Source organism: Sabethes cyaneus, chromosome 1 (assembly GCF_943734655.1).
Source record: "Sabethes cyaneus chromosome 1, idSabCyanKW18_F2, whole genome shotgun sequence".
Taxonomy (NCBI): Eukaryota; Metazoa; Arthropoda; class Insecta; order Diptera; family Culicidae; genus Sabethes; species Sabethes cyaneus.
Genome location: NC_071353.1, coordinates 101,260,982 through 101,275,018, shown reverse-complemented (window position 1 = coordinate 101,275,018; position 14,037 = coordinate 101,260,982). Strand labels below are relative to the sequence as shown.

Sequence of the window (14,037 nt, the reverse complement as noted above, 5' to 3'; positions counted from 1 at the left end):
TAGAATATGGATGCACACAAACACGTATGCAATGCATTGCCACGCTCACACACATCTTTTCCCACCAATACATATACACACAGCTTCAACTTTTGTCGGGAGGGGTGCGCTGTTGCTTCTGGTTGCTCGTCATTTGCATGGGCGCGAGGAAGAGATGCCAGTCTTCTTGATGGAATGTTTTTGTTTGCACACTGATAACCTTTGGCCACAGACAAACAGACATAACACTCGTTTTCCATTCATCGTACCGATTAAACCATCATTTCAAATTTGGGCTTAGTTGGGAATGTCTCCGTTTTGGTCAACGTGGCCCTTTTTGACGAAAGAAGGGGAATTCCCCATAAAAAACTACTTACTACTTCGAGGGATACCCATGTTGCTATTTTATATTTGGGAATGTCGATCATAGATGGTGCTAGTGTTCAGGCTAAATGTGAGGTACGATAATTTTTGTTGATTTTTCTTCCAAGAGTTATGTCTGTTTGTCTGTGCTTTGGCTCTTCTGGCGCTAGCATATTGTTGTTGCAGTTGAAAACCGTAACAATCGACGTGCGACATTCGATTTTATTCTTGTACTGTGTGTCGCAACTACGTCGAACGTGGTGCGCTGTGTTCGCACATTGCTATACAGCGCACCACCTGCGACGTAGTTGCGACACACAGAACAAGAATAAAACCGAATGTCGCACGTCGATTATTACGGTTTTCAACTGCAACAACAATATATGGACTATAAGCGCCAGAAGCTATCTGTTGTGAGATTACTGTTTAATGGCGCCTTTAGCGACATCATCACTATAGTTTCCCAACTAATTTGACATAAGTTTTATCCAAGAGGTGACCTTTCGCTTGGATGTCTGTTCTCTGTGGTAACGGTACTAAAAGGAGTAGAAGCGGGTGTGCGCCACGGTTATTACTCAATTCAATAAATAAGCGTTTCCGTCACAAACAGAAACCGACGGAAATAAACATACTAATTAGGGTAATAGCACAGACTAACAGACGTAACACTTCGAACAAATTTTCTATCAAAACGTCGTTTCAATGACACCCCTAATGCTGGGAAAAAATCACTAGCATCACCTGTCAGTCATCAGTCTTCGCGCTACGCAAAGCAGCTTGCTATAAAGTTAGCAATGCTATAAATTTACTTGTATATTATCTGACAACAGCGCCAGCGCAAGCGAGCGGCGTTCTCGCGCAGCGACTGTTGTTTGAGTCTTGGCTTAAGTTACCATTTGAAATGATCGTTTTTGTTGGCGATGGAATGAGGTTTCAGTGTAACGTCTGTTAATCTGTGGTAATAGTGTGTTTGCAGAGTGCATATGTATTGGAGAACTGTTGGGTCGTTCGATTGGAACTAATAGCGAATTTGTTTATTCAATCCGGGTTGGAACTGGATGAATTTTATCTGTCAGACAGGAGCAAATGAACACAAAAAATTCATCCAGTTCCAACCTGGATTGAATAAACAAATTCGCTACAAAGCAAACCTATCTGGGTTGGAACCGGATGAATTTTTTGTGTTCATTTGCTCCTACCTGACAGATAAAATTCATCCAGTTCCAACCCGGATTGAATAAACAAATTCGCTATAAGCAAAAACATAAACGGTATCCAGCTTTTTACGAGCCATAATGACGAACGTGTTCGTAATATTTGAACAGCATTTTAGACATTTCTCTAATACATCGCACGTTTTCTTTCGGTATATTCCTTTAGTTTTACCGCAGACTAACAGACGTAACACTGAAGCCTCATTCCATCGCCAATAAAAACGGTAATTTCAAATGTTCACTTAAGCCAAGCCTCAAACAACAGTCCCTGCGTGAGAACGCCGCTCGCTTGCACTGGCGCTGTTGTCGGATAATGTACAAGTAAATTTATAGCATTGCTAAATTTATAGCAAGCTGCTTTACGTAGCGCGAAGACTGCACCAGGTGATGCTAATTACCATGCAAAACGATGTTTTGATAGAAAATTTATTCGAAGTGTTACGTCTGTTAGTCTGTGGTTTTACCGTGAACGCGCGTAAAAAAACGTGCGATGTACTATAGGGAAATGTCAAAAATGCTGTTCAAATATTACGAACACGTCCGCCATTATGGCTCGTAAAAAGCTGGATATATATTGTCAATTGCAAGGAAAATTGTACTATACAAAGTGCGATATCGCTCATAAAAGTGCTATTTTGCATTAAATCGTTTCGGTATCTTCGGCGCACTTATTGCTTGGAAGGTAACGAAAAAGTGCGCCGAAGATACCGAAACGATTCAATGCAAAATAACACTTTTATGAGCGATATCGCACTTTGGATGGTACAATTTTCCTTGCAATTGATAATATTGATTCTACTGTTTTTTCGGATTAGTGAGATCCAGATTATTGAGTGATCTGATTAGCGGGGAGATACTGTATAGAGCTTTACTCAGACGAAAGGAGAATAGGAAACTGGCATCTCTGCTTCATCATTTTGCTTCTTCTGTCAAAAAATAGAAATCAAATTTGTCACAATTAAATCACAAAAAATACGAAGCGTATCCACTTCTTGCAGGCATTCTGTGTATAATAATAAAAAAGCAATTACTAAAACTATGAGCTGTAACGATAAAGGTGACGGAATCTCCAAAGAGGAATGGCAATCTCGACTGGAAACGTATCCTTTTAGGCAAGATGATATAAACAAACTAATTATGAACTATTTAGTCACAGGTAAAACTGGAGTTTTCAAATTAGTTTTATATACGACGATTTCGTAAACGTATTGTTCGAATTTATAGTACTAAAACATTATCTTATTCTAGAGGGTTTCAAAGAAGCTGCAGAGAAGTTCCAGGCGGAATCTGGTGTTGAACCGTCTGTTGATTTGAGTTCATTAGATAACAGAATATTAATAAGGGAAGCAGTACAGAACGGTCGAATACAGGAGGCTACACATCTAGTGAATCAGCTGCACCCTGAATTGCTTGACAATGATCGATACCTATACTTCCATCTTCAACAGTTGCATCTTATTGAATTAATCCGGTAAGCACAAAATGTATTTCCCTTTTAAATGTTTTATTTTCGTACTGTTCAATTTGCTTTTCCAAAGAAATTTCAGTAGGTTGAACATAAAAGCTACATAAATGTCGTTTGAATAAAATTTTAAAGGGTATCTATTAAGCTATTCATTTCATATACTAACTCATGTTAACTATTACTTATTATTTTACCTATTATTGTTAATTACTAATCATTATAAATAAATCAATTTTCCACCATGGACGGTTAGTTTGATAGACAAGTTATTTTATGTTGCGCTAAAATTTATGGGTAAAGTTCATAAATCTCGTGCACACCGCCCCATAATAGGCCATATGAATAAAAGAGTTAGAGCAAATGCTCCCATACGATTTAAACGGGAAAACCAAAGCAAACTTTTATTCATACGGCCTAATGGTGCAGAATCGAAAAAAAGCGTGTTATTTTAAGGTTGGTGTATTTGTATTACATTTGTATACATATGTATTAGAAGTTTAGAGAAGTTTATTAATAAAATATAGCGTATTTTTTGCACTATTAGTACGACCGTGCATCCACCTATTAGGGTGATTTTTCCCCTGTATGGACTCATCACTGGGACCAGTATCGTAGATATATTGTGATATCGCCCGGGTGTTTGCTGCATAACCCGCACCGCATTTATTTCTGCTATAATCGCTATTAATTGAGCGATATGCTTATTGAATTTTATGCGTGTTTGTGTGATAATTGGGTACCCTTCCTTTAATGCTTTCTCTACTTTACTTACCTCGTTCCACATGACAGCGCTGTCCCCAATTATAGCCATCGTTGGCGCAGCTAAACCAGAACATATAACTATAAGAGCCATTTTTGTACTGTCAATAGGCCATACCCGGATAATATAGAATTCAGCATGAAGGAAGGGTGATCAGAATAAAGTCATGCTAAAGTCACTTTGACATAAGAATGGCTACTTAAGATTCGAACCCACAACCATTCACTTGTCAAAGCAGACTTGGTAGCCTTACGGCTCAGAGCTCCTCATACTATTATTAGAGTGATAAAAACTTTTGTTTTTTTAGAGTTCACTGCATAGCAAAATTTGGCATTCAGTCGAATACGAATATTGCACATAATTATTATGTGAACCGAATATTCGTCTTAATATTCGGTCAAACAACGGGGAGTAAAGCTTCATTTTAAATTTTCTAGCTTCATGTATTTTGAATATGAATTATTTTAAATAGTGGCAAATCACTCAGAAATTTATGTGACTAAATTTTTCATGCTTTGACACTAGGTTCAAATATTTTAGCAATATCTTTCTCAATCGCACCTCAAATACTGTAATGAAGAGCAAATGTAGGTTCGAGTCATGCTAAATTGAATCTTCTGCAAGCTACATTTATAACGGTCTAGCAGTATCGTTCCCGTGACAGCCTCAGAGGTTGGAGAATTGGCAAATTTAATATATACACCAAGCATCGGCAAGCAACTTTATCACGAGCAAAATGAATGGTTTAATTCGCCACATCGAATGAGCGTAATCTAAGCGAATAAAGTAATCTAGTAGAACCTTCTCGGAGCAAGAGACAGTGAATCGATGCCGCTAAGTAACGTGCTTGTTGCCATTCATGTCGAGAGGCAAGGACATTCGAATGACACGTCATATTTGCGATGAACGTGCTTTGACTTTAATGTTATTTGTAACCAATGGCCCTTTTAAAGGCCACAAGCGAGTTAACGTAAGATTATTGAAACTTGTCAAGCTACGCATAATCATATTTAATACAATAATCTGTGGGCTGGTCATTCATTACTATTTCACCATTTATGATGCAAACAAGTGATTTTCAAAAGAAATCTTTATGTCTCAATGGTTCCATGCGTTGTACTTATGAACCCCCTCCCCCACTCCTTCACGTATTTTCAAAACCACTATTGCATTCAATGACAAATTGGATCTGAATATTTCGCTCTTCTCTTTTAAACATTCACTTAAACAATGATTCTAATAAACAAACATGCCAGAAATGAAGTTTACATTAGTCTTTGATCTAATGATCTGATATAGTCTTACGTCAACCTTTCGTACAACCTTTACGGCTGTATACCTTGTTATTTTTTCTTTCTGAGGAGCTTTTGAAAGAGCTATTTCAAATGTAGAAAATCTATACCTATAAAAATGGATTTCTGTCTGTCTGTCTGTCGGTATGTTCCTTATAGAATCGAAAACTACTAAACCGATCGGCGTGAAAATTTGCATGTAGCGGTTTTTGGAGCCAGGGAAGGTTCTTATGACAGTTAGAGACCCCTCACCCCTAAGAGGGGGGCTCCCAAACAAATGAAACACAAATTTCTGCATAACTAGAGATCTCATGAAGCAATTGGAACTAAATTTGGTATGTGAGGGTTTTAGGAGGCAAACGTTTTTTCTATGGTAAATTATGACCCCTGCTCCTTTTCAGGGGGGGGGGCTCCCTCACAAATGAAATGCAAATTTTCTCATAACTCGAGAACTAATCAAGCAAATGGAACCAAGTTTGGAATGTGGGAATTTGCGGAGACAAGAATTTTTTCTATGATGAATTAGGACCCCTTCCCTCATAATTTGAGAACTAATCAAGCAAATGGTATGGAACCAAATTTGGCATGTGGAGGTTTTAGAAGGCAGAATTTTTTTTCTATGGTGAATTATGACCCCTCTCCCTTTTAAGAGGGGGCTCTCATATAAATGAAATACAAATTTCCTCATAACTCGAGAACTAATCAAGTAAATGGAGCCAAATTTGGCATGTGAGGGATTTTGGAGTCTTGAATTTACTTTATTATGGTTAGAGACCCCTCACCCCTGTGGTGGGGGATAAGGACTACATATAATACAAATAAAACAAATTTTTGCGTAACTCTAAAACTAATCGAACTCGAGGAATTCGAGACTCTTCCATAAAACATTAGTCAATAACAAGACCACAAAAATTATCTATAGTATAACACTACATCATTCAGAGCGATACGGCCGCGAGTGTTGCCGGCGACCCGCCATCGGACCACCGACCACTTGGGGGCCAATCCACCCCCTCCCCCCGTAGAAATCACCACTGTCTAGGTTTATTTCTTTTCCTAGGTCTACTGACCTCTATTACTTTCCTTCAGTTGGGTCCGAACGAGCGATAGCGAGTAAAGAGAATATCACCCCTGCGAAATGGTACTTTCCACGAAAATTTTTTCCATGAAATGGTACATTCCGCTTAAAGTCTATCAAAAGCCGACCAAAGCCGTGCGCTTAAACCGTCATTAGCCGGCTAAGCAATGAGGAGACATGTTTTCTACTTTACTGTGAGGAAAAATTGCAAATTTGTATATTAAACTACCCATCCCAGGTAACCAATAAGCATTAACATAAGCAGCAAATCAGCATATCTAGGATTTTATACTGCATGTTGTTGTATATTAGTTTTTTGACTGGATAGGTGTTGTAAATTGGCATCCAAAATTGTATTCAAATTCTTCGTGTCGGTAATTAGCTGCAAATTAGCATTGTCAGCACTAGAAGAAGGTTAGCAGTTAAGTAACTATATTTTGCCAAAATAGCATTTAAGTAGCATTTAAGGCGACTTAAATGTTTATTGGCTTGCATTTGAAAAGCATTGTGATGCTTATTGGTTACCTGGGATGCTTTCATAGCCTACGTAACTGCCAAAATGAATCATCTAAGGTTGAACTCCTCAGAAACTTGGAAAACTCGAGATTGTACAATACAGTTTAATTTGAGGCAATACGAAATTTGTCAGGTCAGCCTGTAGTTTATATAGAGCTATTTTAAATGTAGAAAATAGTTGATATAGAAAATATTAAAATAAATCAAATGGAATACAGTTGCATAATGTCGTTTTCTGATCATTTTCGAACTTGGTCCTCCCATTTTTAGCATCACGGCGAAACAGTTAAAAATGCCAATATATGTTAACATTGTTATATGAAATTCTATTGTTTACTTCTATTGTGAACTTGTGAACAGTTTTTATTATACGTATATACATATTTTCATCGGCTTTTCTGCGACGATTTCGATAATGACAGTCGATGTATCCCTCTATTTCGACAGCTCAGCTCATTAAACGAAAGTCTTTCGCTAAGTGAGCTAATATCCTAGTGCAATTAGCGAAAGTTGACTGTACAAATAAACAAATTTAACGGATTAGCGGGGTGGTACTGTACTGAACACGGTATCTAATAATGCATGTTTTAGTTCCGAAACGTCGCTTTTGCCTCGATTTCCCAATTTGCGGTAATGAATTTAAATTTAGGATAAGATAGGTACATACATGAATATAAAATATTGTTGTAATCGTAATGTTTTCGTTTTTCTATCAGGGCTGGAAAAATAGAAGAAGCACTCACTTTTGCGCAGACACAAATTTCTGAAGCTGGAGAAAGCAATCCTGAGGTATTGAATGAACTGGAACGCACGCTGGCTTTATTGGCTTTTGAAAAACCACAGAATAGCCCATTTGCCGATCTTTTGGACCAAACACATCGACAAAAGGTGGCTAGTGAACTGAATGCAGCGATTCTCAAAATGGAACATCAGGAACAATCCAGCCCAAGAATGATAAACGTTTTGAAGTTGATTCTGTGGGCACAAGCTGAGTTGGATAAGAAAAATGTCAAATATCCGAAAATGGTTGATTTAGCGACGGCAACAATAGATCCGAAATGAACGCAGAATATGGAGTTCACTTAAATTGTAATAATAATCTTATTTTTATTTACATTCAAACAAATCTGACTAGGCGGCGTGATGTGTGTTGTAATGAAGTAAAATAATACTTTAGGGATATTGCAAAGATGCTGAAAAATTAAATGGATGGATCTGAAGTATTCATCCATACGTAGTTTTGACATTATATTGTTTGATTTTTGATAACACGCTTGTATCTTTACAAGCTTGTCGTCGTGGGAAGATGGTGTTGAGTACGAAAATGAAATTTAGACTTTTCAAAGGCAGCAAATCGAGAAATTTCTGACTATGATTAGATATTTAGTATCAAGCATGTTAATAAAAATCTGTCAGCGAAAAAAATGCGTAATACATAGAAAGATTATGTTTCTCATTTGAATAATACCTAAATGGATTTTACTACTGTGTTACCAGACTTGCAACGAATATAAGTGTTATTATAATAAAAGTTTGCGTTTTATTCGATTATAACGCAGCTATTATCGACACGCATTTTGTTTGTTGTAAGTTATGTTTTTGTATTACATTTAACTTGTAAAAAGTGGATAACTACCTATTCAGTTTTAAAAAACAAAATTATTGCCTACTACTCAGTCTGGCTCATACCGCCGTCTGAGGAAGTCGAGCTTTACTTGTCTCCGAGTGGTTTTCGAAGAAGAGCATATAGTACATCTTTAAATCGCGCGTGGCGGTCACTGTAGTTGATCAACTGCTAAAATTTAGTAACTCTTCGAATATTTGTGTGCTATAAGTGGATAAAAGCCAATAAGTAGTTAGTTTTTCTCTTAGTTTCTAGTTACTAGAATTTAGCCTCATTGAATAGAGGTGCAGCCTTTTGTTTCATACCACCTATTGTCTAATAGTGAAGTCATAACCTAAAAGTAAGAAAAACGTGGTGAATCTGAAAAGGCATCGACATGGCCGCTAATAGCGGTGGATTATCGAGATTATTCAACCGAACTTTCCCTGAATGGGGAGATCCCTGAAACGACTTCGGCGAGATCACTATTTTACAAATGACCACCAACGATGAAACCACGCTTCCAAAAAACCCTTTTATAATCGGAAAATCTATTGAACATGCGGTAGGACAAATTGAGGGAGGAAAAGCGAAAATCAAGGCTCCAGTTATGTACTGTTCGTAAGGAACCCGGGACAGGTCAAAAAATTAAAAACGCTTACTCATCTGATGGATGGAAGCAAAACGCCTATTTCTATCAAACCTCATCCCATACTTAATGTGTGCCGTTGTGTCATCTCATCTTTGGAGGCTATCGAAATGTCCGTGGAAGTCATCAAAGATAATCTTCGAAATCAAGGCGTCATCGACGTGCGAAGAATCACTCGCTACGAAAATGGTACACCGAAGAATACACTAGCTCTGATATTAACATTTAGCAAAACAACTTTCCCCGAACGCGTTAGAATCGGATTAACAGTGGAGAAAACAAGAAAATACTATCCCAGCCCCAAGATCTGTTATTCTTGTTTCCAATACGGTCATACAAAAATAAAGTGCTCTAAACCCAAAGTATGCTATAACTGCTCAAAACCAGAACATGGTAAACAATGCGAGAGAGATGCACATTGCCTAAACGTGGGCGCCATGGCGAAGTCAACTTCCACCTGACACAGATTCTGTCAGGGCATGGTTGTTTTAGACAGTATCTGCACAAATTTGGGCATGCGGAGTCCCCCGAGTGTCCCGAATGCGCGGACGTTGAGGAAACTGCAGAACATGCTTTCTTCATATGCCCTCGTTTCGCGGGCGTGAGAAGCAACATGATGGCAGTTAGCGGACAGGACACTACTCCGGATAACTTAGTCCAAAGGATGTGTTCTAGCTCGGACGTCTGGGGTGCGGTCAATGCGGCTGCTACCCAGATCGTACTTGAGCTACAAAACCGCTGGAAAGCCGATCAACGGCGAATAAACAGCCTAACTACCATAGTCCAGTAGTTATCTAAGAGCGTGCGTTAAGCACAATAGCCCCTCCCTGAAGTAATAGCGATAAGGTGGTTCCAGGGGGGGGATTGAGGCTGGAGACTCTAGTAGGGTTTTAGTGGGTCTGGATCCTCACGCCCCAGTAGGGGGGTCGGAATACCAAACCCCACTCCTTGAGTTGTCTTCTCAGGTGTCTGATAGCAGATTTCCCTATTCGTTAAAAAAAAAAGAGAGTGCACTTCAGTCGTGTCGGTTCATAATTTTGGTTTTATCAATACGCACACGTTAATAATTGCAAGCATCAACCAAGTTAGCTCCGGGCTACGATGCTGGCCCAACAAGCCAGTCGTCGTATGTTCGAGTTTCGACTGGGCGGTGCCGCTACAGAGTTAATAGGATCTTTGCCCAAATTTTTGCCAGATTTCTGTTTCTCCATTCTGCAAAAGAGTCATCACTCCTAATTTCAGGCAACGTTTTGTATCTGCGTTGAACAAAACTGGCAAGACGTTTCCCGAAAAAGTCCTCCCCATCGGTCAAATTGAACTCCAGATTTTGGCCAGACATTTATTCGTGTTTGCCAGATTTTCGAATAAACCTGTTAGCGACCCTGGGAAGAATAGGGACTCAAACACTCTCTAAAATATTTTTGAACAATGTAATGGAAACGCAGCACGGGTTTCCAGGAATCTTTTCCTGGTGATCTTTCTGGCTTGACGATGTAGATGACGAAATTGCATCGTCAAAAGAATTTTGATCAGTCTGTGCTCTTCATCTTGTCTTTTGATAAAGTTGAAACAATACGTATCAATTGCTTCTGTCAGGAATCCATAATAGCTGTTGATTGGCTGAAATTGAAAACGCAATCAATGGTGAAAAGGACAACGATGCGTTATCTAACGTGTTTTGACTACAGAAACCACTTTGTAGCGAACAGCTGTGTTCTATGTCATCATGGTTCTGCAATATTCCGAAAAGAATTTGATTTTCTCATCCTCTCCACCTACTACTGATTTAACCCTCTAACGGGCAACATCGTAAAAACGATGCGATCAAGCTAATGACTATTTTATCATGAAAGCACACTTAAAAGAACCTTAAGTTCTGATTTTCATGCAAAAATAATTATCTAGAGGAGCGCTAGGTTACAAAAAGTCCAATTTCTCTTTTTCGTTCTTCATGTCTAACGCTCTACCCAGATATTTTTTCAATTCAAATACATTACAAAATTGAAATAAAGCATGAAATTTACTCATAGAAAAATTTTAAGGTCAATCATTTTGTTCTAGATATCTTCTCCAAAAGTAAAAAAGGGAATGTACGCGTATTAATTATTTTCGAAATTTTTGTTTTTGACAGATGATAACTTTTGAATGCATTGTCAGAATGTTGTGATATTAATATCAAAATGTCAACAAATCTATTCTGAACACATTTTGCATATTGTCAATTCAAAACAAATTTCGTATGCAACTCTGGAGCAATAAAAGCGAAGGCCGTCTACAGACGGCCTTACCCGTTAGAGGGTTAATTCCGAATTTTATTTACCATCATCGAAAGTATCTTGACCTGGTAAACAGCTTTTTCGAAAACATCAACTTTTTATCTCGTCATGGTTCGGAAATATCGCCAAATGAAGTAAATTTCACCGTAAACTCCATCTAGCGGACTAGTTCCAAACTTCAGTGTTCGTTACCAAATGCGTCTTGGCTTTACAAACAACTTTGTAGTAAATAGCAACCTTCTAGCTCATTACGGTTCTAAAATATTCCTAAATGAATTTAATTTCTTCATTATTAGCGCCATCTAACGAATCAGTTTCGAACTTTGTTGTATGTCACCGGATGTGTCTTAACTAGATAAGCAACTTTGTCGAAAGTCGCAACCTTCTATCTCTTCACAAACTTGAGCTATTGCCCGCCGTGTACTCAGTACACGACACGACCGCTTGTGTAACTTTTTTCATTTCAAAAAAGTTACGTTAGTGGTCGCGCTGGTGTACTGAGTACACGCGGGCGGACACACTATTTTTACAAGCAATTTTCGACCCTTTTTTTATTTCTTTTGGCTATATTTTGGAATCATTAGAAAGAGGAAGAGTAGATCTTCGAATACATCCAAAACCTGGTGTGATTTGATTAAAATTTCGATGATTTTTTCGCGTTTTTCGAAAACGCGTGTACTCAGTACACTAGCGCGACCGCTCTAGGGTTAATAAAGCTTGTCGTACAACGAAAGCAATTGTCTTGCCTTGTGACAAATACATTGTATTTGATAAATTTATATTCCACAAGCATTAATTAAACATCAATAAACAGATATATTGTGCTTAGTGGCGCGACTAATGGAACATCTACCTTAGTATGCAAAACGGCATTGCTAGAAATGTATAACGAAATTTGGGCGACCGGGAAGTTCCCAGCACAATGGAAGGATGGAATCATTATTCCCATACCCAAACCAGATGGTGATCGCAGCAAACCGGAAGGATACCGCCCAATAACGCTTTGAGTTGTCTAGGTAAACTGTTCGAAAGAATTGTGGCGTAACGCACACCAATCTAAAACCATCTCTTGATCCAATAACAATGTAACTATGTAAATATAGGTTAGTTCTTATCTGATAACCAAACCCGACGGTCTAGCCTTTTATTCAGCGAAATGCTTGAAAACCGCGATCACGCATCTCATCTCGAACCTCGTGTAAAACACAATGGCTACCGGTGAAGTCAGCAGTGAAACGGTTAAAGAAGAAAGTGTCGTTATAGAACCGACGATCGTTGCGAAGATAAATTTCCCTGATTTCGATCCAGACGATATCGAAACATGCTTCATCTGCCTTGAAGCGGCATTCAATGTCAACGGGATCAAAAATGATAAGTTCAAGTTTAACGCAGTGATCGTCGCCCTCGGTTCACGTGCCAAATTCCTGCATACAGTGATATCAAAGTGCAATGAAGCGATTACAAATGATAGATATGATACCCTTAAAAACGCCGTAATTTCTCACTTTCGACCCTCGGAAACCCAACGACTAACCAGCTTGCTTTCTGGGCTGTCTTTAGGAGATCAAAAACCAACTGTCCTTTTGTCAGAGATGCGCCGCTTGGGTGGCGCAGGCTGCACAGACAACGTGCTCTCCAACCTTTGGTTACGTGCCCTTCCTGATACCACTCGTTCTATCATTGCCGCTATGCCCACTGCTAGCTTGGATGAACAAGCAAATGTAGCAGACAAAATTCTGGAAGCTCCCCGCGAACAGATCTCTACTCTACAGTGCAACGAAACGTTTTCCATTCCATCTCTCGAGCAACGCATTGAAGCTCTATCACGCCGTCTGGATGAAGCTCTATCTGGGAGCTTCCATGGACGAGACCGACACCATAGCCGTCCTCGTACTCGCTCATTAAGTCGCCGAGATGGAACTCCAGCACGCAGCAAGACACCCCATCGCTGGATCTATTGGTTCCACTATCGCTACGGTGCACAAGCACAAAAGTGTGAGAAAGTAACAGGAGACAACCAGGACGTTAAGTGTATTTTTTTCGACAGAAATGTCGAGGTGTACGCTCGACCGAGACAAAACTAAAGCACCACAGCAGCAACTACCCCGCAACAAATAACGAACCCCCACTTCACCGGAAAACCAGCAGCAACCTGAACCAACCCGCAAACGTTCAACGAATACTCGATCTGAAGACATCTAATCGATACCTCATCGACACCGGCGCAGACGTCTCCGTCATACCACCCTCGGCAAGAGAGCGCCTCTCACCGACGTCGTCACATCAACTGTTCGCCGCGAATGGTACCCGAATACAAACATGCGGCACCAAGCGCCTTACGATTGATCTTGGTCTACGAAGATCGTTCGTGTGGGTATTTGTAATTGCAGACGTGAAATCACCGATCATCGGGGCCGATTTTCTCAAACACTTCGGTCTGCTCGTGGATCTTCGGAGAAACAAGCTGATCGATAATACTACCCGCCTAGAAGTCAACAACATCAATGCAACATCGGAGCCATCCATCACGACATTCAACGTAAATTCACCATTTGCTGAAATCCTCGCCGAGTATCAAGACATCACCGTCTTAAATATGAAACACAAGCCAACCAATGCCAGTACCGTGCACCAAATCATCACAAATGGCCCACCTGTGTTTTGCCGCCCTCGTCGACTACTTGTGGACAAGCTTAAGGAAGCGAAAGCTGAGTTCCAGTTCCTAATGGAGCAAGGCATTTGCCAACCCTCAAAAAGCTGTTGGGCGAGCCCGCTTCACCTCGTTAAAAAATCGAATGGTAAGTGGCGCCCGTGCGGTGACTACCGTGGTCTGAATGCCATC

General features: G+C 39.6%; 1 protein-coding gene across 1 annotated transcript; it reads left to right on the top strand.

The window, feature by feature from the left end:
- The first annotated feature begins 2,517 nt into the window (after window positions 1-2,517).
- Window positions 2,518-8,090, top strand: LOC128743917 (glucose-induced degradation protein 8-B homolog). The gene is made up of 3 exons (XM_053840617.1): window positions 2,518-2,712; window positions 2,805-3,027; window positions 7,384-8,090. Exons 1-3 carry the CDS (start codon window positions 2,595-2,597, stop codon window positions 7,727-7,729), a joined length of 687 nt encoding a protein of 228 aa, XP_053696592.1. The 5' UTR covers window positions 2,518-2,594; the 3' UTR covers window positions 7,730-8,090.
- The last annotated feature ends 5,947 nt before the right edge of the window (window positions 8,091-14,037 follow it).

What these genes read in the sequence shown, in the direction of transcription:
- LOC128743917 (XM_053840617.1), top strand. Translation starts at nt 2,595, where the DNA reads ATGAGCTGTAACGATAAAGGTGACGGAATCTCCAAAGAGGAATGGCAA. An exon ending in TATGAACTATTTAGTCACAG is followed by an intron (nt 2,713 to 2,804) that starts GTAAAACTGGAG and finishes ATCTTATTCTAG; the next exon opens with AGGGTTTCAAAGAAGCTGCA. An exon ending in CATCTTATTGAATTAATCCG is followed by an intron (nt 3,028 to 7,383) that starts GTAAGCACAAAA and finishes TTTTTCTATCAG; the next exon opens with GGCTGGAAAAATAGAAGAAG.